At 31.2% G+C, this 27320-nt stretch overlaps 1 protein-coding gene across 1 annotated transcript; it reads right to left on the bottom strand.

Moving 5' to 3' along the window:
• Hacd1 (3-hydroxyacyl-CoA dehydratase 1) lies at nucleotides 1–27320 on the bottom strand. Its single transcript, XM_085823344.1, has 7 exons — nucleotides 27065–27320; nucleotides 23727–23844; nucleotides 12485–12592; nucleotides 7748–7869; nucleotides 4337–4376; nucleotides 4083–4221; nucleotides 1–220 (listed from the first exon to the last, which is right to left on the bottom strand). Exons 1-7 carry the CDS (start codon nucleotides 27160–27162, stop codon nucleotides 129–131), a joined length of 717 nt encoding a protein of 238 aa, XP_085679470.1. The 5' UTR covers nucleotides 27163–27320; the 3' UTR covers nucleotides 1–128.

Raw genomic sequence — 27320 nt, forward strand, 5'->3', positions numbered from 1 at the left:
TCAAAAAACGTATTCAAATTTATTTCTGCCTATAAATCAAAAAAAATAATGAACATTGTGTGAAGCCTGCTGCATTGCATTTGAACTTTTTCCCAAAGTGTGTACATATTCTGCAAGTTTTGATAACGCTATTTTGATTTTTTCAAATTTTCACTTAGAGATTCTCCTCCTAAAACTTTCTTCCGTTGACGCAGCATATGATTAAATAGGTGAGGAAACACTAAAAAAGAAAAACATTGTATACATAAAAAAAGAAACAAAAATATAACATTAAAATGCACACAAAAGAAACATAATTAAGAATTAAGATACATTTTGGATGAAATAGTCCATTAAATAGTAATAAAAAAACACTGTACAATGTATAAATTAAAATTTGTTTTCATTTCATTAAAAAATTAGATCCTTCATTTAAATCAAACCTCAGTTGCTTTTAGTATCCTTTAGCAATCAGAATCGAGAAATTCATTTAGATTTTTATTAAAACAGCCTAGTATTATTTAGTGTATTGATTCTTTCAAATACAGAGAAGTAAAGTTATGAAAATATGATCATTTCTGGAAAACTCCCACGTAGTTATGTGTTATCCTCCCGAACGGCCAAGTAGCATGATTTTGCACCGATTATGGATGACTGATTCCTTTAAAATTCCACAGTAACAAATGGCAGTTTGTGGTAATTACCAAAATTTCTGCGAATGGTTCAAGGGATAATACAAAAGTACCAAATCCCAACAACAAGAGCTCTGCCCAGACTGCAATGGAATAAGGAGAATATTTTGTCCAAGGTTTGTACAAGACACCAAATTCACTTGATTTTTGAAGAAATTGTTGCCAGCATTAACAAAATTATTTTATGAATGAATGATAAATATGCTCTTCAGGTAGACAAGCTCTTGTCTGAAGAACAGAACAATTTCATATGCTCATTCTTACATCATACACTAACTGGAACCTCATCTAATGACTTTTGTAGCAGAGAGATTTTCCATTTAAGGATACTTAACTTCTGCTTTTGATTATTATGAAGAAAATGCACTGACTCTAGTCCTTCACAAATAATGTTCTAGGATCAAAATCTAAATGACCTAAATCAAGTTTAGCTGCCCCCCCCCCCCAAGTGCACAATAATTTACACCATTCTGTAACGAAAAGCAGGGGGGAAGGGTTGTATCTGCATTCTGGATGCATCTGGTAGCAAATGTATCATCAACATAAGTACCACCAATACCATCAGAGCAGACAATCCAGCTCTAATTTATAACCATATATATGTATGAAAGTCAAAATACAAAATTAAAAAGGCTGCTTTCTAGCCTAATTTAAAATTTTACATTGGCATGTTTCTATTCCAATTTGATTCAAAATTAATTTCTCTATAAAATCACAAGATTATAAATGTTAAAAACCAGAGAAATTCTAAAAAAGAAATTTTTCCAAAATATAATGATAAAAATCCAAATTAAAGTAATGAGTTAAATATAATTTTAGCGCATAAAATGTTTTATCATAAGTGCATAAAATTTTTTCATCTGTATCAAAAATTAAAAAATGTAACATGGTTACTGAAATATAATTAACTTTTCTAAATATTTAATATGAAAGCATTTATTGATAAAAATGTAAAAATAAACAGGCTGTAATTTAGATAAAGAATGCAATTAATGAAATTTATATTTTATCTTCAAATCAAAAGTAATATTTTTATATTCACAGGAATATTAATCCAATTTTATTGGTTTATCTTCTGGAAATTTATAATCCATGTAAACATTTATTAGCCTAACCAATTTTTTCATTCAGAATTTTTTATATAATTTCTTCTTTTTGACTTGATTAAATTAATGTAATTAAACAAATGCCCAATATCAATATTTTAATATGGTAAACACAAAATTTTAAATGCATAATCAAGTAGTTTACTATGGCATTTTGATCACTTGCATTCCAGCGTTTACTTATTTTGCAGCAGAACTTAATGGCATTAATATTATTCTATTTTATAAAATGTGATTCAGTTTTAATTTGCACAGAAACATCCAAATAAAATAGTCTGGCAAGTTGAATGTTTTTCCAAATCAAATGTTCTGGAGGCAAAAATACATTTTCTACATAAATACTTATTAATTCCATCATATTCTGCAAATCAGGCTCTGAATTTTACACTAGACAATCACCATCTTCCAAATTTCTATAACTATGCAAATCAAAAATGAAACAAAATCCAAAGAACAACAGAACATCCAAAGTATATACAGAACAACAGTCTGAAAGTTAGTTTGAGAGTGTGCTATTCAATGACTAAGAAAGTTTAAGCTGCATTACAGCAAGTTTTATGAAAATGCTGCCAATTAAACAAATTTAAAGTTTTTTTTATGCAAGTACAAAATGAAAATAATGTAAGTAAAAAAGTAAATGTATATGCTAATGCTGCCAAAGAAAAGCCTAGAACATTAGTTATTTAAATGATATTAGAACAAACTGTTCTCATACACATGATGATGTCCCACTCAAATATTTTGTTTCACCTATTCTCATAAACTGCAGTGTTTTTTTTTTTTCTTTTTTTTCATGAATGTGCCTTATATAAGTAGTTTCTGGATGTTATGTCATTATGCAACATTGATGGACCATGTTAAAAAAAGGGGGAGGGTTCTGTAGCAATATGGTCACATAGAAGATATAGGTTTAAAAATATCAGAGGGAAAAAAGGTTTCAATATTTGTATTTCACTGCATTCTCTAAAATGTAATGCATAATTCAAATATAGAATTAATAATATAAACACAGAATGTAATGGATTAGCTTGTTGATAAGATTAACTTTCATTAATACCAAGATTAATCCTACTTTCTCCTGGTATAAGTTTCATAGTAATGGAAAATTTTGATGCATTCTTTACAAAAACATACACTTCTATTAGTTACCGCACTCCACAAATTTCTTCTAGAATTTATTTTATGTAAAAGTGTAAGCAATTTTTTAAAAAAAATATTAAGTACAAAAATTATTACAGTGAAATACTGTAAATCTACAGACTTGAAATCCGCGTTGCCTCTCAAAATATAAACATTTAGTTTAAAGCTTCCGGAAACCGCAACATGGAGTATGAAATATCGAAGAAAAAACGTGAAATTATCGGAAAAAAAAATACGTCATTAATTACCAAATAATAATGAGTCATAATGGAAATACCAAATTATTGACATCATGATAAGAGTTTTTTCCCCTCCAATCTGCATCGAGGTAAAAAAGCAGATGATTCACTAAACTCTTCTTTCAAGTTCATGCTTCATGTTGTTGTACTTTCTGAGCTTTGTTATTTCACGAGATTGTTTAGTGATGTTGTTTTTTTTATTCCGGATATTTTGTGGATAAATTAAGTATGGTTTAAATTTCAGCGTTTTTTAATACAGTGACAGATAAGAAACGCACTCGTGATTTTACTGCTTGAAACAGTGAAAAACATAAACACGTTGCATTGACGGTAATGAAAAAAGTGGAAATTCTGCTAAAGAGAGGTGCTTCTGCTCGGTTTATAGCAGAATCATATGGATTTGCAACACGAACTGTGTATGATATACAGAACAATAGAGAAAAGCTGTTGAAATTTTACAGCAACAGTGTTCTAACACCGGAATCCGAAATCGGAAATCTTTACATGAGGCAAAATAGGCAAACCTCGATGCTGTCTTGTACGAGTGGTTCTGGCAGCTGCGGAGTGATGGGGTACCTATTTCAGGACTACTCCTGAGAGAAAAGGGGGAGCAGATTCATGCTGATTTAAAAATAGAAGAACCTAATGTAAAAGAACAATATAATATAATCAGTTTATATATGTAATAATAATTTAATGCATATAATGTATTAATGTATATAACAATTTAATTAAATGTATCTAATACGCCTTATTTTGCACTTTTAGTCTGAATATTATTTTTCTTGTCCTGAAATTCGAAAAATCCTAAAATCCGCACAACCTTTGGTCCCATGCGTTGCGGATTTCTGGACTTCTACTGTACTACCCTCTCGACCTTAAAAATGTTTTTCAAATGGAAATAATACTAATTTATTGATACTCACATGGAATATATGATAGCAAAATTAATATATTTGCATAGTAGAAACTAAATGAAATGTTCATAGGATTTGGAAGGGTTAGGGAAAATAACTGCTTCCTTTTTATTGTATCCAATGCAAGAAAGATATTTGAGACTTCACTCTGTGGGAAAAAAAAAAAAAAAGTTCTCATCTTCAGCCAAAGATATAAATACATAATTTAAATAAAATAATCATGTTTATCAAAGAATGAATAAAAATTTAGAAGAAATACTTACAAAAACTCCTGCAGGGTATAATGCCACGAAAAATGAATATCTAAAAAAGAAGGAAATTCATTATTTTCAGAATAGAGTTGAAAACTAACACACCAAACTATTACATATGCTCTATTTAAAACATGGGTGTCTAAACTATAACTGTTTGAGGACCGCATTGCAAAGGAAAAAAAAAATTGCAGGCCCACACATACAATATTTTTTAACAAATTGAAATAAATATTAGCTCTGTGTTGTTTTCATTAAAATAAATTAACTTTTATTAATTTTTTAAAATTTGAATTAGATATGTATAGGTACGTATTCATTATTAATTTGTAAAAGTTTCATTTCATTTAGTTTGGATTTCATCAAGATGGAAAAAATTCAAATTAATGAGATGGATGAATTTGCTTTTGTTGAACAAGCAAAGGCCCACCAGCGGCCGAGCGGTAAAGTCGCTGAACACTGGTAGTTCGGTCCGAGGTTCGAATCCCGCGAGCGGGCTGGCTGCATGGGCGTTTTCGTGGTTTTCCCCATGTGTAACGTGTATACGAGCCAGTTTCCCTTAAAAAGTCTTCCACGAAAGGCATCCCTCCCCTTAGGCAGATAGCCCTCGTGTGCTTTGCCATAATTAAATACACCAACACCAACGTTGAACAAGCAAATCGATAGCGTGTTCAACAGACGAGGTTGCAATTCTGAATTGCATTTTCAAGATGTTTACCAGTGATCTTTGTCCTATTTTTGTTTTTGTATGCTTCATTCTTGAAAATAACTGTTCACAAATATAGGTACTGCCAAAAGCTGAAGATATTAATAACGCATGATTGTGAAAATTAGGATATTTATCGTGAGGTAGGTAATCTTTATGAAACTCCAGTAAAGAAACATTTTCAAATTTTTCTTTCAGTTGAATGTCACTTTGGAGTTAATACATCATAACATACTAATATGTTTTTATTTAAAAATAAATGCCAACGAACCGATTATATATGAATCAAATTCAAGCATTTATTTTTTTAATAAAAACATGTAAATTTAAATAGTTTTATATAATTTGCGTTTGGACCACATTTTAGACTTTTGGGCCGCACTTTAGACACCCATGATTTAAAACAATACACATGAAGTGAGGCAAGAAATAGCCTTAATTAATTAGATATATCTTGAAATATTGTGGCTTTGTTTCTAGTGTATTGCAATAAAGTTAATATTACAGTAAAACAAGTGAAACGAATATCCCTCCTAGTGCATATAAAAGTTGTATTTACAATAAACAATCTACAACCTATAAAGCAATAAATTCTAGCTATTTTCACTTTTGCATAATCATTAAAAGAGTTATTTTAATATCTTTCAAGAACTTTTTCTTTACATTTTCAACTCAGTTCATGTTTTGGCACAAGAGCCCTAGTTTTTGAAATGCCTTTTCTTCTAAAAATTAATTAGTTCTAAATTTTGATTTAAAATGGGCGATATGCAACTCTTTCTTTCATTTGAACATTCAGAAGTATGTATGCAGTTTTTAAATGCTTTTATTCTAATCCAGGCTTCGTAAAAATATTAATGATACTTGAGAGTTTAAAGTTTATATTTTCATGAAATTAATAGAAATACAATATTCAACAGAAAACGAAGGTGAATTTCATAAGGTGAATATTTTTAATTTACATATTTTATAATGTCTTGAAAATTTACTAAATACAGCTGTACGTCCCATTCTTTAAAAATAGTGGACTGTAAATTGACTTGATATTACTTCAGTATAGAACCCAAGAAACCTCAGAGTCATAACGTTGACCGAAACTTCTTTATTGACTTTCAAACAAGTAAGTTGGTTGAGGAACGGCGAAGAGCACACTGCAAACTCCGACTTCGGTAGCAGCTTACCACACAAACTCAGAAGAACCTCTGCTTAGTTGAAACTCCAGTAATTCACAGCAAGCTCAAAGCTCTAAACGCGAGCTTTAAAAACCTAACAAATTTGTGTCTGCGCCGCTCCTTGGTACAAAGAAAGAAATACAATTTGCATAACATCGAACAACAACATTAATCAATAAACATTAGTTACTATACGAAAACTGGTCTAAATAATGAAAAGCTTGAACTATTGTGTTAATTGGTAGAATGTGACGAAGCAACATGAAGACATATAGATAACAAATTCCAATGCATGATATGAGGGTACCATAAATTTCATTAAAATAAAAATTCCTTCTGAAATGTAATAAAAACAAGCTTTGGTTTTATGTAAAACTGGATTGGAAAACACTGAACATGGGTTAAAATAATTATTTAACACAGGTTATCATTTATATTTGGGTTTAAAAAATAATATAATCAAATTGGTTTTATAATCCTATTCAGAATTTCACAGATAAACAGTTATATATGTATATTACTCTATTTATTGAAATAAATGAGAAAAAAACACCAATTAAAATAAATAAAATTAAATATATCAGTGATTATCTACAGTATTCAGAATGTTCATTTCAATAATTCACAGTTCTTTTAGTTTTTCTAATAATTACAGATAAAAATGTACATTTATTAAAATAAGCAAACAGCTAAATTTTATCCAAATAAACAACACTAATGCAAAATAGAAATATTTCGTTTATAAATCATACATAGGCAATTATGCTATTTAACTTGGAAGAGATTTTCTCTTATTTATTTAACAATAAAAACAAGACCAAATTATGTTGCAAACATATGCACAGACATACAAAACATGCAAAAACATGATAAATAATGGGTGTTAAAGATGAAAAACAAACATATTAGACATTTCATTTTACTTCTGGAAAAGAAATTTTTCATAAAAATACAAGATATACAATGGACATTTAAATTCTTGATTTAATTATAGACAGCTTAATGAGTTTAATTCTGGTCAAGATTCATGAGTTATTACCTTTATTTATTTCACTTTCTCAACTGATCATAAATAATGCACACATATGCTCAAAGAATTGATACACGATAGCTTTTCCTATTGTTTTCTCTTGCCTTGTTTGACCACATACAATATTTTCTTACTTTCGGCGATATAAATAATTGTATACAGATTTACAATTGCATCTTGTTTTGGGTGCCTTTAACCCCATGTAATTAAAAACATAATTCCACATACCTCTGTTCCTAAAAAAGTTCTGCGAACTTTTAGATATCACTTCATATTCAAATTATTAGTCATACAATCTCACAAAATATATATTTCTCAATTTAGAAATATATTTCATTATTAAACACACTGACACTTTAATTAAATAATACCTATTTTTTACCTAATTAATATACATTTAATCAGAAAAGCTGTTAAGAAATAAGAGAATAATAATTATTGAGATTGATAACAAAAACAAAACTGTTTTGCCAATGTGTTTTATAAATCAGACTCATAAAAAAGAAAATTTTACACACCTGCACCATGTAAGTGTTTTTGATGGTAATCCCAAAAGATTACAACAATAAAATGAATACCTAGTAATTTCACTAATTGACCAAGCAATGATTGCAAGTGCAAGAGTTGGAGAATTATGTACCTAGGAGAGAAGATAAATTCTTTAGTAACTACAAAAGGTTATGTGATTTATAAATCTCCATTTATGCAACCACAGATACTATTATAATCACATTTTATAATTTTGCACATCAAAATATAAATATTACAATTATTTTCAATAAATATTTTTTTTTTTTTTTTGGAAGATGTAAAGAGAAGAAAATAAAATACTTCATTATAGTTTTTTAGGTAAGAAATTAAAACGAAAAAATTGGAAAAAGCTACAGAAAAATGCCGCTAAATGCAGCAAAAGTTTAAAAACAAATAATAACTGAATGCAATATCTACATTTAACAAAAAACTACTTTTATAAAAGCCTCACATTAGTACACTTTTCAGTAACTGAAAAGAATGAAAGAAGAAAGGGGGAAAAAAGTGTGATTCAGAAAGATAAAGATGCAAATCAAAAACATTTTTCTTGTTATGTAAAAGGTGTTCAGTTTGAATCCCAGCAATAGCTAAATACCCACCTATTAAAATATGGGGTACTATTCGGTTTCGAGAGCCGTAAAAAATCGCCAAACTATTGTTGATGCCAATGCTGCCAAAAATAATTGCGGCAACCCTAATAATTGCTGCAAGAAAGGAAGTATAATAGTAAATAACTATCTAAGATTGATGTTTTAATTTAGATGAAAGGTTAATTTCATATAACACTTATTTTATTATTATAATTTATTTGAAAAAGGCTAAACATGACTGAATGGAAGCATAAGAGTAAATAACTATTTCAGATCATTCTTATAATTTATATAAAATTTGCTAAACATAACTGAATGGATGCCTGCATCGCTATTTCGCTACCGACTTATCGCTAAAGCATAATTTCTGGTTGTTCAAACGTAATTTTCTATAATGAATGATGCCTTTTCTTTGAAAATATTCTCGGTAAAATGCAGAATTGCTCACTTATTTGTTTGCTGCTTCTTACAAGGGTAAAAACAACTGAATTTTTGTCAATTTTCTTTCACTTTTTAAGTGAAAATAGGTCAATGTGTACATAGATGAAGTCAAGGGTGTGCGCAGTGCCATTTTTGTGCAATTCTAGGAATTTTTTTAAAGTGAAAATAGGTCGATGTGCACACAGATACCGAGTATGTGCAATTCTTAAAACCGCATCAAACAGTGGGCGATTCTGCACTTTACCCAAAATTCTATTGCCAACTTTTCGTTATCGGCAATTCCCAAATTGTTAAATCCATAGGATATCAAAAAAGGATTTAAAATTTAAACTAGTATGTCAATGGCATCTTAAGAAATATAGAACTACATAAACTTACGCAATCTGAAATCAACGCGTACGCTAGATTTGGCGCACTGTTAAATGGGCGCATTTGCTAGATTTGGCGCTTTTGCACATACATTTTCGCTGCAATTTTTTTACGGCCCTCAAAACCGAATAGTACCAAATATGGGAATCATTTCAATAGGGGAAGATTTAAAGGCTTAGGCTTGCATATTTTTCAGGTATGAAATAATTTGTACTACTGTTAAAAAAATCTGATGCATACACCCAGACTTCCTTGCACTGAATATTAAATTATATACATTTTTTTTTCTGCATTTCATTTAAACTTATTTCCTCAAATTTCATTAGACATATTTGTCACTCAATTACTTCAGTTCTCACTTCGAGGCAAGGCAAAAAAATACATAAAACCTCAAAATATATTTATTAAAAATTGAAAACATAGAAAAATATAAAATACCAAATACAGTTAAAACAATTTGAAAATATTTTACAATTAAAATTAGAGTTTCTACGCAAAAACAAGCAATCAGCCAGCGGACAAGAAGGCAAATTTTTTTATACACAAAACTGAAAGTTTCCGTTTGGTCCTGCTCGGCAAAAAGGACACTCAAGGTGCAGAAACTGACTTAATTCACTATTCTGCTGTTTCAAATGTAGACAAATATGGCTGCTACATGCTTTAAAAAAGTTAGGCTTAGCCGCACTTAAACAACTTTTAAATTATTGATAATTTTGTAAATATTGTGTGCAGATTAACTATTAGGATCAAAACCTTAACCAGAAGATAATAGCATACTTCAATCATTTTTTAAGCAAAAAATGCACAATTTACCAACATATAAGAATAATAAAAAAAAAAAAAAAAAAAAAAAACTGAGTTCATGGAGCCAAGTAACAGAGTGGGTAAAAATACATACATATTTATATACTTTAGGTGTGGCTAATGGCAACCAAAAAGGGAGGTGCACAGCTACATGTTATAGCAAGTCCTATATACAAAATTTTAACGTTCTGACGCTATTTGTTTTCAAGTTATGCGAGATATAGATGTCACAAAAAATAAGTTCTCTTCTGAATCCATTTTAAATCTTTTTTTGCAATCCAATTTTTTTGGGAGGGAAGAGTCCTTTATTTTGTCCGTATGTACAGATGTCATGCAAAAACATCATTAAATTGCATTCAATAGAAGTCAAAATGGATATTTTTGTCGAAATATGATACCCGAAAATTTATGCGATTACAATACTTCTTTTCCTTCATACAAGGAAGTAAAAATATTGAAAAATTAAATTGAGGGGGGGGCAATGCATATTTATGAATATATTAAAAAGTTTTAAATGTATTTCAAATTGCATAATGCTTAATAATAAATAATAAACAGTGACCTTTATAGTTACAATACCTGTGTAGTACATGCAAAAGATCTTTTTCAATCTAAATGTATTCAATGATTAGTGTCAGCATTCAGTAGTTATGACTCAAAGGCATCATTTAAGTGAAGGTCAAAAATAGCAAATAACTGGTAGAACTGAGATCAAACACAAATCGAAGTCGCTTCAAGATTTGAATATACCTCCAGGTGTCATACTAAGAGTTTGGAGCCACTTTTCAAATACCAGATCAGTTGACAGACAGCTTGGTCAAGGGCAAACGAAAGCAACAACTGCATTAGAAGACTGTTTTCTCTCATTGCTGGCTCGAAGAAACTGAGTAGCGAGTACAAGAGAGTTTGTTTAAAACCTTCAAGTTGCCACAGGAACTTGAATTAGCCATTCTAATAACAAGGCTTAACGAGGTTGGACTGTATGCAAAGAAGCCAATGGCTTGTGCCTCACTCACTCCAGCTTCTGAAGGAGCCCATTTACACTTATGTGGTTGTACTGGTCAATGGTGCAAAGATAACTGAGCCCGAGTACTTTTTACTGATGAGTTCATATACAGCCTAAACAGCGATTCTAGATGTGTTTTGATCTAAAGCAGTGCTCCGCAACCGGTGTGCCATGAGTAGGATATAGGTGTGCTGCAATCAAAATCAAAATATATTTCAAATTTTGCAATTTTTTATCATGTATTTAATACACAATGACAATTTTTTTCCTTAATAATGTCTATTTTAAATGTTTTTATATATTTCACTGTTGTGTGTGTGATTGTAAGTGTGTCAGCATTTGAATTTTTTCGGCACTTCCCTGATAACTCGGAACTCTTTGGTGTGCCACGAAATTCCAGAAAGATTTTTTGTGCGTTGCAGGTGAGAAAAGGTTGCGGAGCACTGATCTAAAGAGAGGAAGGAACACATGTATTTATATGGGTTTTGGATATCTGTAGTGTTTTATGTTGTAAATTTGTGTTTATGGTTTTTTTTTTTTTTTTTTTTTTTTTGTGTGTTTGTTTGTTGGTCTGTAATTTTGTGTTAGATGTGCTTACTTATTTTTGATTTAGTATTTTTGTTTGTTGTTTGGGGGTGGCTGGGTTACTGGCTGCTCTTGTTTGTGGAGTAACGGGGCCCCTTCTTTTGAGCTATGGGGACACTCACGTTCAGGTGGGCTGAAGGGAGCCTCCAATTCTTACTACAACTTGCCTTTCCTTGTCCATGAAATATCTCATTTTTGTGACCACAGTTTCATGGTTTGCGGAGGAATCACAATAAATGGTCATACCGAGTTGCATATCTTTCAGAGAGTTTCTATAACCGCTTGGAGATATGTGGGCAAGTTATTGGAACCCCAAGTTAGACTATTTAGGGATGCTGTTGGCCCAGAGTTTTTGCTAATGGATAACAATGCTCGGGCTCATTGAGCATATATGGTGTCAGAATACATGTAAACAGATGATATCACTCAAATGGACTGGCCACCTTACTCACCCGACTTGAACAGGATTGAGCATGTGTGGGATGCCTTATACCCTCTGTGAGCTGAAAAATGCATTTTTAGAACAGGGGTGTGCAATTTCCCAAGACTTGATCAACACTTTGGTAAAGTCTACATTATCAAAATGTGAGGCATGCATATCTGTCCGAGGTGACCATACACCACATTAAAGAAAAATGTTTTCCACAAGAGGTGACTTCATTTTCCCATCATTTCCCAATTTCCATAAATTTGGCTTTAATTTCAATATTTTACAAATAATCAACTGCCAAACATTGTAATTTATTTTAACTAATGCACAAATTTCTATTAATAATTTTTCATTAAGAATAAGTCATGTTTTATTTCTGTCAATATCCTTTAACTTTGATGATCAGTGTAATATGAAGCACTCTTTAAAGGTTTAAAAATTTAACAAAAAAGTGATACTCAAGTCCTCTAATGAAAATTACAAAAAGAAACAGGCTTACATTTTCAATAGGATTCATAATACCCCATGCTTGAATGACACGTGATGCCACCTGAATGGAAGTGACAAGAGCACTAGCTTTCACAAGACCTAAAATGCAATGTACTACCTATAATTAAAAAAAAAAAAAATTACTACAGTTTGATTTAGAATTGGAATTATAAAAATTTTTACCAAAGTATTTTCATATTTCACTATATGAAGGCTAAAGAAGGTTATTTATTACAATGCAGCAATTAAAATTTATCTGTCTTAAGACTGATGCCATTGCAGAAGAATGGTAAAAGATAAGACACTAGCTTTTATTCATATTACCCATGGAGGACACTGGCAAGATTGACACTATTCATATTACCCATGGAAGAACCATGGAAACCCTACACAGTCAAGGCATTTTCATCATGGGAATGAAACACCAGCATTCAAAAATTTTAATCTGCCTGGTCATTGGTAGTGTGCTACTGATAAAAGTTAGCTTCTCAAAACAATCTTTTTAGGTTTAAAAGAACACAGTTTTACCTGGTGATATACCAGGTGATTGATAGACTTTCACCTAATAAAATGTTAACACAGTTGACTGAATTTTTTTTTATTATTATTAAAAGACTCAGAATTATACATTTACTTTAATATTTCAGGAATATATTTCCTAAACACACACACATAAAATACAAATATTAATCAACAATATTTAAAATAAGGCAAAAAGCAACCTCAGTTTGCCACAGACTTTTAAATAAAGCTCTGTTGATTTAAAAATTTATTTATATATAAACCTTCTTCTTCAAGAGGAAATTTTTCCGGCTCCTGAAAAATACCTTTGAAATCAAAAGTTTTATTCAAAACCCATATCAACCTAAGGTGGCTTTTTTATTTAATTTTAAATTTGACACTGGTGTATTTTTCTTGCAATTTTATGAGCTACTATTTAGAAAAATATTATATTTAAGAATCATACATGGTAAGTACAATTCTGGAAAGTAAATAAAAGCTAATACTTTAAAACTTTTTCTTAAAGGCAATCTTTTCAAAAGATCGAATACACAAAAGATTTCTATGTTTGAATATAAAGCTGTTATACTTTTCAACATGGTTTAAAAAGTTCCTCTGTAGATATGTATTATTCCGTTGACTGTGCAATTTCATGGATTCCTGCCAATGTATGTCAATCATTCCTGAGGAAGTCCTCTCTTTTATTTAATAAACAACCTATATTTGACCACTTCATTTTTGCCCTTCTTAAAAAACAGAATTCATTGGTTTCTATTGTTTTGGTAAGCCTTCTGATTTTAACAGAAGCTCTGTTTAGTATGATAAACTCTCCCTCCCTTGCATTAATTGTTCCTGTCTATTAATGTTCAGCTGACATTATCATACCCATTAATACACCTTTTGTGGATGGACGGATTCAAAAAATTTGAATATAATGTACTGCTTTTTGTTCTGTAGAAGGCAGGTCCCAAATTTTAATATTTTTATTTAAAGTAAACCAATAACAGTTACCGTAATTTCCGGAAGAAAGGCCGCATCAGAGTAAACGCCGCACTTGAGAAAAATGGCGGGAAAAAAATTTAAATTACACAGAAACGCCGCAATAGATTAAATTGCGTGTGACATCGTCGTGGGCCGTATAGACGCAAAAACTCAACCTAAGTCCTGATATATGACTTACCAGTTAAGAAAAATGCATGAAATGAAACCATAACTCAAAAATAAATTAAAGGTAAGAAATGTATAGCTTCTGTGCCGTTTAGAGACATTTTCAAAAATTTTCCGCTCCCTAATTAAAAACTATCCAACAAGTACTTGTACCCTAACTGATGGGATCTGTATTTGGCAGAATGCCAAGAAAAATCCATTCATGCTGAAGGAGAAATACGTCAGAGTTCGTTATTACGAGGCAGGTGGAGTCATGTCCGCCTTTGAAAAAAATTGCAGAAAAGGCAGGGGTGGAAAGAGGATGGGTCCTGGAAGATTCATCGAATGGCAGAGGAGAGAGACTATTCAAACTGATGAGAATGTTGATTTGAAAGGGGGAAGAATGTTATTGTTCTGAGATCTCGTTTAGGATGAATAAGGCATGTAGGTCCGTTCAAGGGAAAGAACGTAAACAAAATAACGTTCGCAAAAAGCAACTGAGTGGTCTTTTGTGTGGGAACACCACCAATCTATGCGCAATGACAAGGCCATCCAAACTATGTACAATGACCATCATAGGAAATATTTTATTTTTAGTGCACCTAAACGCCGCACCCGCTGAAAATTTAAGTTTTAAACACGTAAACGTCGCAGCGTTTCTTCCGGAAATTACGGTAACTTTTTATCTTTTTTCATAAAAACAAAAAATGGCTTATCAAGAACCAGTCAATTACACCAAAGCACATATGTCATCAGTGTACTGTCATGTTTATCTGCAATTGGCTCTAAATGGCACTGCTTGGTGACAGTTTCATGATTGACGGGATAACCTGTAAATATCAATTCCTCCTATTTTAAAACAATATTAACACTAAGGTAATACACCTATAACTAAAATAATTCATTGTAACATAAATTTAATTACTGTCGGCTGTACTATTCTAATACACATGAATACTACTGTCAAATAACATACAAATTCTAACAATTTTGCACAATTATAAAACAACTACATTGTTTTCTGATTATACAGAATTCTTTGTAGCTTTGAATCACATTCTCCCTCTTTCTCTGTTTTTCTGGTACTTATGCATTAGTACAAATATCTTATTGAAGATGCCAAATTTTCAGAATGTGCAGAACTCTGGCCATTATGAATATAAAAATTCTTCAGTTTTAACAAGCAGCAATGCAATTTTATACACATTTGTTTTATTGTGTTCCAAGTTTCAACAATTTTCTTGACAAATTATGATACGTTATATATCATGTTTTAATTTCAATTTTAAACTAAACAGGGGGATTTGCCTGCAATGAAAGAAACTGCAGCTAAATTCCTGCAGAAATAGAGTATTCCGACACAAAATCACACAAAAAAAGGGAACAATTGCTTTGAATACATTCTGAAGTGATCCACATGAAATTTCCACAAATGTAAAAGAAACATAACTCTGTTTACACAGATATATTTTAGAGGAAAATACCTAATTAAAATTCAAAATATATACATCCAATAATGATATTTTGCAATTTTAAGTAGTCATTCCTTTTATTTATTTATTTTTTATTTTGCAGAAAATCACCAAATTATGCTAATACATTAAGTACCACCCCCTCACACATTACTTTTAAGTATATTCAATTTATTTCATGTTCTAAGCCAATCTAAAATAAAACATTTAATCTCTGAAACAATTTTAAAATTTACAATATTAGCCCAAAATAAACTACAGTGTAAACTGTATTATTGAACCTGTTTTTGCATTTTCTTTGCAGTCTAATATATGCCATATTTCAAGACCATCTGTTAAATACATGCACTTGAAGGGTATAAACTGATACTCAGTATGAAATTATGGAAGATTATGATACATATTTTCTAGAAATATTTATAAGATTTTTTTATAAAGAAGATATCGTCTTTTTCTGAAAATAAGACATCCTCCGAAAATGAGCCTTATCATGATTTTCGGAACTTTTTGTAAAATAAGAAATCCTCCGAAAATAAGCCCTATCGTGATTTTCGGAACTTTTTGTAAAATAAGAAATCCTCCGAAAATAAGCCCTATCGTGATTTTCAGAACGTTTTGTAAAATAAAACATCCTCAAAAATAATCCCTAATTAAAATAATGTGACAAAAAGAATTAGTTAAAAAATGCTGTTGATTTATTAAGTACAAGTAATAATATGTTTAGCTTTCCTAATACTCGTATTTCAGAGAAATGTTTGAAACAAAATATCCCGATAAATTAATTGTTTACCTCTTCAGTTCATTTCAAATTAATTCTTGGAATTTATCTTAACCAGTTCACCGTTGCCCCAAGAGAGATACGTTCACAGAAAAGGCATCGTCATCCATTAGCATCGGCAGACTCTCGTCGGGGTGAAATTTGGGCTGAACCGTAACCCGAGACACATACGACACAGCGACCTTTTTCCAACCCCCACAGAATGAGTTGAAAATCAAAAGGGGTGATTGATGGGTTACTTATCTTCTCAGCTGTGTCGCATTAGGATCACAGCGGGGCTGTTTCAGGAAAGTAAAGGATGGGGACACTTTCTTCGAGTAGCTACCCCCTCAACATATCTTATGAGATCCACAACAACTTTCTCCCTTTCTATTAATGAACAAAGGGATTTAAATGCTATCTTTTCAATTCTTAACGATTCAATTCTTCTCTTTTGTTACAGGCCATCAAGAAAATAATAAAACAAAATTCAAGGACATTTCAAATACTAGCTAATGCCCTTATTTTTACTTTATATAAAGCTTTTTCTTGACAATTAAAAATTACATTTACATTTTAATAGATTGCAATAGATTTGGGGTTGGGTGCAAAGGGAAAATATCTGCTCTAAGGACTATACCAGTCTTTGTGTTTTATGTTGCCCCTTAGGGGTCGTTATTCACCATCCTTCAGTGTGACAGGTACGCTGTTCAATCTGATTTGAACAGAACTTGCGATTTTCCTAACAGCGAACTGGTTAAAAATACAACATAAGGCAGCAGTCTACATGGAGCGACAGTGCAGGTATACAACGTTAATTCATTTCAGTCTTGTAAGTCTAATTATTTCCTCATACGTAATTTTATTTAAAAATTACGTGAATAATTTTTAACCCCAGTTAAAATGAGTACAAAAGAAAGAGCTATTCCGTCAAGTACAAAAAGGGAATCGTGGAAGACTCCAGGGGTGTAAATCTTGTAGCATTCTGTAAAGAGAAGATGCTGGATCTCCGTATGGTTCGTAAATGGTGTGCAGACTACAATTACCTGTGTCAACTGGTGGACTAAGGAAATGAGAAAAAATGCAGAGTTGGATCAGGTTAGCAGCCGTTTTTTTCTGAGTTGGAAGATTGTATCTGGGAATGGATTGCAGGCAGGAGAGCAATGGCTTTGGTTGTGCGCAGGGCTGATATATGATAAGAAAGAGCTATTCCGTCAAGTACAAAAAGGGAATCGTGGAAGACTCCAGGGGTGTAAATCTTGTAGCATTCTGTAAAGAGAAGATGCTGGATCTCCGTATGGTTCGTAAATGGTGTGCAGACTACAATTACCTGTGTCAACTGGTGGACTAAGGAAATGAGAAAAAATGCAGAGTTGGATCAGGTTAGCAGCCGTTTTTTTCTGAGTTGGAAGATTGTATCTGGGAATGAATTGCAGACAGGAGAGCAATGGCTTTGGTTGTGCACAGGGCTGATATTCAAAAATTTGCCCTTGAAACAGCAATTGAATTTGATATATCCACAGAAGAATTTAAAGCATTGTCACACTGGTTGGACAACTTCCTTAAACAATATGAACTGTCTCTAAGGAGATCAACAACATTGTTTAAGCTGGAAGACAATGAAGTTGTTAAGCGTGCACTTACGTTTAAGCTTTTTGTTGATGGCATCGATTTTTCGAAATACCAACTCTCCAACATGATTGCTATGGATGAGACCACTGTATTCCTAGGCCAAGGAGCTCAAACGACAGTTCACCACAAAGCTTCTTCGTCAATTTATGTTCCTTCTACCGGTTATGATAGTGACCGTGTTACCTGTATTTTGGCGATTCGTCTAGATGGCACGAAAGTATCGCAATTTTTAATCACTAAAGGTAAAAAAGACCAGATTCAACGTGTTTCAGGAATTTATGTCATTCACAGTGAAAAGGCCTGGTGCAACCAAGCAGTTATAAGAATGTGGTTGATTTTATGCTGCCACCACTGTTGAAGGGTCAGAATAGAGGTTTACTAGTTTGGGATTCAGCCAGTACTCACCGCGCTAAAGACATGAAAAACTTTCTTGCTGAGAGGAAGATTGATCAAATGATTCCGGCAGAAATGAATGGTTACCTCCAGACACTTGACATTGCAATAAACAAGCCATTCAAGGATCATTTGCCGATGGAAATCAATGAGTATATTGAAAACAGAATGGTGAGAATTCGAGGTAATTTTGTAAAACCAGGCTTACAAGAAGTTGTGAATTGGGTAAAAAAATTCATGGGACAAAATAACTGATAGGGATGTTTCCAATGCACTACGAACAGGCTACTTAGACAAGAAGTATTCATTTAACGATAGCTATATTGCAAGACATGAGAGATTCAGACCAATGATTTAACAGGAAATGAATATGGAAGAAAATCAGAATATAATTCAGAATTTTATTTATGACGATGTTCCAGATGAAGATGACATGACTGTAACTGAATAAATTTAAATTTCTGTATTCTGTGTAAAATAAATATTAAATAAAAATATATAAATATACTTTTATTTTTGCCCTCCCCTGAAAATAAGCCCTAGCACGTATTTTGGACCAAAAAAAGAAAGTAAGACAGTGACTTATTTTCGGAAAAAGACGGTATTACTGTGAGCATTAAAACGAATAATGAAAATAATGATTCAAAGGTTTATGTCTAACTCTAAGTAAGTTCTGCTCTCCAACTGAAACATATAAATAAATAATACGGAAGCCTTTTTTCAAATTTTACTGATTACAGAATAATTTCTTAAAATACATAAATTTTACTGAAAATGTAGCAGCTATAGTATAATTTCCATGAGATGAAAATGAAAGCTATAAAAGCTACTTTATTTTTACAGGCAAAAGAATGTAATTAAAAGTAAAATTCCTAATATTTAAATATAGAAATTTATTATCAAGCACAAGCTTGATCTAACAAATCATTAAGAACATTTATGTTTCAAGGTTTAGTAAAATGCTTAAAACAGTAAAAACTTTGGTTGATCTTTGGATTATGGTAACTTGGCGATTTTTTGGCAAAAATTTGGCGACCAACTCTGCTACAGCAACCCTCTATTTTTTTTTTCGCCGCCATTTTGTCTTCATGAAGTTGAGACGTTTCTTTTCTTTTTATTTACTGAACACTTTTTCCAACAATCTACTAGCCGAATTACACTTATGCTATAAATTTTATGTAACAAAACTGCTTAATCATGACAAATATTAACTGCAAAATTGGGAAAAAGGGCACAATCTCAAACTCCTTGCGCGTTTTTCAGAATAGTACATACACATAAACCATTTACACGTCGACTTATTTTTACTTAAAAAAAACATCCCAGAATTGCACAAAAATGGCATTGCACACACTCTTAACTTTATCCATCTACACTGCTATTTTCTCATAAATTACAAAAATTTGCACGAAAATGCAAAAAAATTCTGTGAATCTTTAAACTCGGTAAAAAGCACATATATAAAATTACCTAAACGCGAAAAAGTATATACCCTTTCCAAGGATGAACATTTCCACGTATAAAATAAATAAAATATCCAAAAACTTTTACCTCTAAATTATCTATTATATTATAAACGTCACCAACGAATTCATACCACAAACATTACAAATGGTTACAAATACTTAGTGTCAAATATTTAAATTATTTCCATACACGTTTACTTTAACTGAAACGTATACCAAATTCCTACAAACATAAAATTCACAAAATAACTATCATTTAATTAAAATATCACTAAACCATGTACACGTCGACTTATTTTTACTTAAAAAAAACATCCCAGAATTGCACAAAAATGACATATCTCATGATCTCTCATTTCCCTCACACAAAATAATGCATAATCGGAACTGAGTAGTTCTCACATTATTACCAAAGTCCTAGGTAGTAACCTTTATCGCCTCCAAAATGTCACCAAACTACCAGTTACCATATTCCAAAGATCAGCCAAAACTTTTCTGTTTTTAACCCCTTAACTGCCGCGGGCATATATATACGCCTTTGCTCAGCCGATGCGTTAACTGCCCCAGGCGTATATATACGTCCTTCCAAACTGCTATCATTTGCTTTGCGCTGCTACCCGTAAAATTATTCGCAAAGCTTTGGAATGCAACACCACAATGACCTTGACAAAATATACGAAGGAAAATACTATTTCAGGAGAAATTGGAGAGAGGGGTGTGTCTAAAGTGGTGAAAGTAATGACTGCGCGGTATTGGCTAGTGTTGTTTGAGTAAAACTTTTTTTTTTTTTTTTTTTGTCCTGTGTCCTCCATTTTCGTTTACTTTTTGTAGTAGGTTCCAGGAATGAAGAAAGATATAACGGACGTTTCAAACCCATTTATCTTTTTTGAACTGCTCGTGCTTCATGTTGTTACTGAAACTAACCGTTTTGTAGACGAGTATATGAACTAACACCTTGCAAACAAAAAATCAAGAACAAAATCGTGGCATTCAACCAGTTCAGAAGAAATATGTTTTTTTAGGCATACTTGATTTCCCAAGGTATAACACTGAAACCTGATATTAGACTTTACTGGTCTAAAAATGAATTGATCGAAACTCCATTTAGGGACTTTTTTTATTATAAAACCCTCATTTTTATTATACTTACATCTTTTTATTATACTTTTACTCAAATTTTGTGCATTCATTTTTTTCTTTTATTTTTTATTTTGTGAAAGTAAACAGTTTTTAGAAAGTAAAACTTGAACTTATTTTCCCCCTAATACAACGCATAACTACTACGCGCGCCTGTGTGAAAAACCTGTGTGGCACTGGGAAATGAATCTTGTACGTTTTCCGCGGCAGTTAAGGGGTTAAAAGCTGTCATACTTCCTGGCATCAGACGCGGCAAAAATTTTAAAAGTGATTAAAGGAAATAATAATAATAATAAAAACACTTGGTACAAAGCATAACTTTAGAATGACTTATAGCTTCCAGAATAAATTGTATAAAGTGACTTTTGCATCTGCAATATTTTGGAGTTATGAACTGAAAACATAATGTATCTGAATTACAAAGCTCATTTTTGGCAGGTGCCATATATGTCATATGGCAGTTATTACTGCTTGAATGGTATGATTCAGGAGGGCATGTCAGGCTCTTAACTATAAGTATGAAGCATTATTAGCCAAATGGCTTACAATCCTCATGATGTATTACAGATATTGCTAATGAAAATAAAGCAAAGTATCTAATACAGTCAAAAGTCGTTAATTCGGACACCCATAATTCGGAATGATCTATAATCCGGACCTCAAAACTAAAAACTTTCTGCGCATGCGCAGCATTGACACATGCGCATAGGCGTTTACGCGTGCGTGTAAGACCTTTTACGACTGCGCATATGAGTGTGCGCAAGTGCAGAATACGTTTTCGCGTGCGCGTTTTATGTATAGTGGACGTATAAGCTAAAATTATCTAATTATCTATTTCAGTTAATGTTAATGATTGCGATGTTCCTTAATTTTCGAATTGGATCCGGCTTATTATTTTTTGCAGACTGTAAGAGCAATTTTATAAAAGTAAGCTTAAACTTTCGATTATATCAAATAGAATTTCCGATATATTTGTTAATATGTAAAGGATCTAAAGCGAAAGTATGTTTTGAAATCCGAAATCTGTTTATCAATTTCACGCTGCTCAGCGGGGGGAACGCCGCGGCGAGCGCATAATGAATTGGAAGTTGATCTGTCAGCACTATCCTTATCTTCAGCGCAGATGTTTTTATTTTATTTGGCTTATAATTCCTTACCAAATGTAGTATTTCATTTCGATATGCTCTGTCTTTGATATGATTTAAAACAAGTTCCTTGTCATTATAATTCGCTTCCGATAGCGAAGAAAAGCGACAGAGGTTATTGAAAATGAAAAAATTTTGATTGACAAATTAGTCGGTGTTCTTGACACAGCAATTATAGGACTTGAACAGCGGAACTTTGTAACTGAACAAGAAATTATGTCTGTTTAATAGAATTAAAGAGAAAGTATTATCACATGAAACGAAGCAAAACTTAAACAACTTACATTGAAAGAAATGTTTAATAAAGTAAATAAATAAATATTAAGCTTTTTCTTTTTGCAAATTTTGATACCCTTTAGATCATAATTGTTCTTTATTTCATAAATTACGGTTTCATATTTTTAATTTTAGAATTTCTGCATGCCATCTAACGAGATTTAAACTGATGATCTATAATCCGGAATCGCCGAAGTCCCGACAAGTCCGGATTAACGACTTTTGACTGTATATAACAAAATTCCATCACACACTGAAAGTACTTTTTACAGAAGCTGTTTATCCCATCAAAAAAATAAAAATCCTGAGTAGCAACTGCTTGAGCATACCACGTATAGCAACTGCTTGAATATACACTGTGCCGAGTGTGGCAGATTATCAACACTGGACAAACTGTGGCAGACTAACAAGCTCCTGTGGCTGGTGCTATAATGAAACACACAATGGCATAAATTCACCAGCATATGTGCATCAAATTACAGAAGGTACATAAAAAGAGATAAGGAATTTTATTATTTGTACTTGAAGAAGTGGACTAAAGAATAAATGGTACAACTTGATTTTTAGTACAACTAATTTTTAGTACAACTTGATTTTTAGTTTTGATACAACTGAAACAACTTTGCGATAATACAAGGGGTAAGTCAACTCTAACCAACATATCAAAGTTTAATCAGATTTTAAGGTTTTGTGACGACTGTTGCTAGGAGGCCCAATAACTTTCTTTGCGGGCAGCACTGTAAATTATGGAAATAACATTAGTCTAAGCAATTATTTTATAATTAAAATCATGAATTTTACACACATGAAATAATTTCAATCTTTTTCATTTAAAATAACAAAACAATGAAGCACGTATTTTGAATTTTTTCCTTATGAAGAGATTTAAAAATGAACTACAACTATACACACATATATGCAGTAACATAGCTGGAGGGGAAAGGAGAAGCATCTGCCCTCGATGAGGACACCAAATTGATATTCCCCATTATGTTTGGCAAATAGGAAGTGGTACAAAATCTTCAGTTGTCCCAGGGTGCTGAAAACCTTAGCTGTGTCTCTGCATATATAATATTTAACAGAATATCATTTTACACATCTCGATTATCAATAAGTTATTATTCAGGAAAATAACCAAATCAAATTTACAAATAAACATGTCTTTGAGCTTAATAATCAATAAATCTGTAAATGTCTTCTTTTAACAAAATTCCATTTATTTCATATGTAACACAGTCAAAGTAACTACAATTATGCTAATTAATTAGATAACAAGATATAACTCATAAAGCCAAATTAAGGAATTTTATGAATGATAAATTCTTACTTCTAAAACAGCAAGAGTTTGAAATGTTAATAAACTTGAACCAATAACTCCCCATAACCCAGAAATGGATCTGTTCTCTATTAAGAATTTCAAAGTTTGAAAAAGTATATAACTCCATCTAAAACAGAAAAAGATTTAAGATAAGCTTCACATGATAAACAACTAATTACTTTTACACAAGCAAAAATATTTATAGCAAATGTCACTTTGATATGCACAGCATGAAACATAAAAGTAATCAAAAGTCACAAATTTTATTCTATTTTCACTGAAAACTACTAATATGTGACATTATAATCACAAAATTACTGTTTGGATTGGTAAAAGGTAAAACTTCTGAAGAAGAAAAAAGTGTGATTATCTAAAAACATAATATACTGTAGGAATAACAAACTTGAGTGATTTCTTGAAACACTAAGTGATAAATAAATTATAAAATTTTGAAAAAAAAAAAAAAAAAAAAAAATTCCACAAAAGCAAAATGTAAAACTACTAAAAATGGTTTAGGAGTAAAAGCCAAAACATGAAAATGTTAAAACTGCCATATAGAGTAAACTGTAAAAGAAAATATGGTACTGTTCTGTTGTCAGGGGACCAGATCCAGAAATGTATAGATGTATATGTTCATGTATGCATGTAAATATGTAAGCATGAATGTATGTGTGTACATATGCACATATATGGACATACATACACACATGCATACATTCATACTTTTCTGAATCCAATCCTAACAGAACAGTACCGAAAATACTTTTAAGTTATAAGGCAGTAACTAAAAAATTTCTTAAAATAAAAATAAAAAATTACATGTAAAATAAGTAATTTTCAATAAATTCTCCAAAATAAAACTAATCATGAGGATATGTGTGCATGTGAGTACCTTTTCGCATATACTTGCACATACGTATACAGAATTGTAAAAACACAATTCAAATCTTACTTTTGAGAGGCAGAATTATATTTTACATTAATTTATAACTTTCTTTCATAAATTATAACATTAATTTCCAGATATCCTGATATTTTTATGTTCAACTACTAGTTGCAATTATATAAATATTTTTTCCTTGACAGTGTAATAAGTTCATCTTCCAAGACTTATTTTTAAAAAGGTGGAATGACACAACTTTTAAAAATAATGACATATGTAAACACAGTATATCTATAAAATTTGGATTTATGATCAATGAAGTAGTAATTACAGGTTCTTAGGCTAGGACTGAAATTCTTTATACAATATTACTAACATAAAATTAGGCAAAGCAACAACCTTGCGTAGATTTTAGTCAAGATTCAAAGACTTTGACAAGGCATCGAGTCTTATAATCTATGCCAACACATGATTATTGCTTTGCCTATTTTTATGTTTTACTTTGGCATGTTTCTCTTCTATCAATATTAACAGAGTTCCATATGCGTCTACTGAAAGTGATTATCAATTTGCTTCCTTTAAAATGTTGTCACTTTATGGAAAGAAATGTAAATGGCATATTCTGTGTGACTTTGCTCTATGTAGATACTGATACTTACTCATCGTAGTTCTCGCCACACAAATGTAATCATGCAGCAATTTATTACAGAGAAAAACTCAATTTTTTACAGTGATTCATCTTAATAATCCCTCTTACATCTCAGATTTTGCATCTGCAGATTAATTCATCTTGCCTAAAGTAAAATATCGCCTTAAAGGGTACTATTTAATAAACATTTAAGATAATTAAAAAACAGATAAGATACTTAAGATAATTAAACAACATCCATACAGAAGAAAGACTAAGGTTGCATTAATACTCCATATTTTAAAATTAAGCAAATAAGCAACCTTACGTTAGCACATTTCAAATCTGATTTGTTTTCAACGGCAATCGCATATAGCCCTTCTAACTCAGAAGCAAGCAGTAGTATAGTTCATTTCTTCAAGTTTAGATGTCTTTTTTTTTTTTTTTAAGTTCCTTATAAATACAATATGCATACACAATACATGGATATTTATTTATATTGGTTATTAATTTTTCATTTATACTTTAATCTGAAACTAAATTACTAACATAACCTTAGACATGGAAGTTTAAACTATTGGATTAACATTCAAATTAAGCTTTCAAACATTAAACTGATTTGCTAGAAGAAATCTTTATTATAAACTTACAGAAGATAAATATCACAGTTATAAAACTTTTCATCTCCGATGTTATCTAGTTTTACAACTAATTTAACATTTATTTATAAACAGCCATTTAAACCTAGTTACAGAATTTCAGCCAATTAAATTCTAGTTTTGCTTAAAAGATGCATAATATTTTTGCACATTTTGCTATCTATTAACATTCAAATTTAACTTTTTATAATACATATTCAAGCAATGAACTAAGTACTATAATCAATACATATATATCAGCTAACCAAATACTAGAATCAGTATCACAATGAAACAACTCTTAACATTTTACCTAGCTCATAACAACTTAATACATAAAATTAATTAGGATCAGCTTAAAATTTTTATTTTAACCAACATAATGGACACTAATGGCTACAGCTGTAAATAAACCTGATGAAGTTACTTTTTCTTTATGCAGGATCACTACCACATTAAAAATTTCCCAAAGCATTTTAAGAAGGCAGATCTTTTAAAAGGTCTGCCAACCTTTCGAAATCAACCTTTGAAATCTTCCTTCAAAAAACAGGTCATACTCATTTAACAGCAACAAATGCTATAAACAGTAGACAAGAGTATGACATATTTACAAAAGGTTTATTTTTAATTCACTAACACAAAACTTTTAGAGTTGTTTCTTAACAGATAACTATAAATACCTTGATATCTTTCATTCATTAATATAGTTTTAAGGCTATGTTTTTAATAGTGGAAACTTGCAATTACAAAAGAATCTAAGTTCTACAAAATGCCCTTTAACACATAATCCTAAGTAGTATAACCAATGGAAGCACTTCAATTTAAAAATTCTTGTTCTTCAAAGCACAGTAAATATTTTCAGCAACCTTCAAAAAGGCTCGGTGTAAAACAAAATCTGTTAATAATTCACATTCATGTTCTGTTAAGGCAACGGTTTACATAGGACTTCAGGTTTTTCCCAATAGCCTGCAATATTTGCTCTGTACAGAACAAAAATTGTGAATATTTAATCAAGTAATCAAACTTTAAAAGAAACAATTTAAAATATAGCATAATAAATACAATGTACCAAAACTTAAATAAATAATAATAATAATAATAATAAGTATAGCTTTTAATATGCATTCACCGTATTTCAGTGTTTACACTGCAACAATATAAGAAGACAAACTGTTTTCCGAATAAATTTTAATCTTACCCTGCTGTTTGCACGGAGTTATACAGAACAAGATAAGGTTTCGAAAATGCGACCATATCCTTCTTGGACTTTTCGTTTTCTAATTTACTGTCATTCATATTTGAACATGTGTTAAAAAAATAATAATTGCAAAAATTTGAGGAAAAGCTAAGCAATTTTATTATCACGCACACGGTGCGAAACAATCATTGACAAGCGCAAACCAATAACAATAAATAAAACAAAATCATTTCTCTCCAGCATAATCACGAAACTC

Source organism: Stegodyphus dumicola, chromosome 9 (genome assembly GCF_044657685.1).
Source record: "Stegodyphus dumicola isolate Sdum_Otavi_A_Nest chromosome 9, ASM4465768v1".
Taxonomy (NCBI): Eukaryota; Metazoa; Arthropoda; class Arachnida; order Araneae; family Eresidae; genus Stegodyphus; species Stegodyphus dumicola.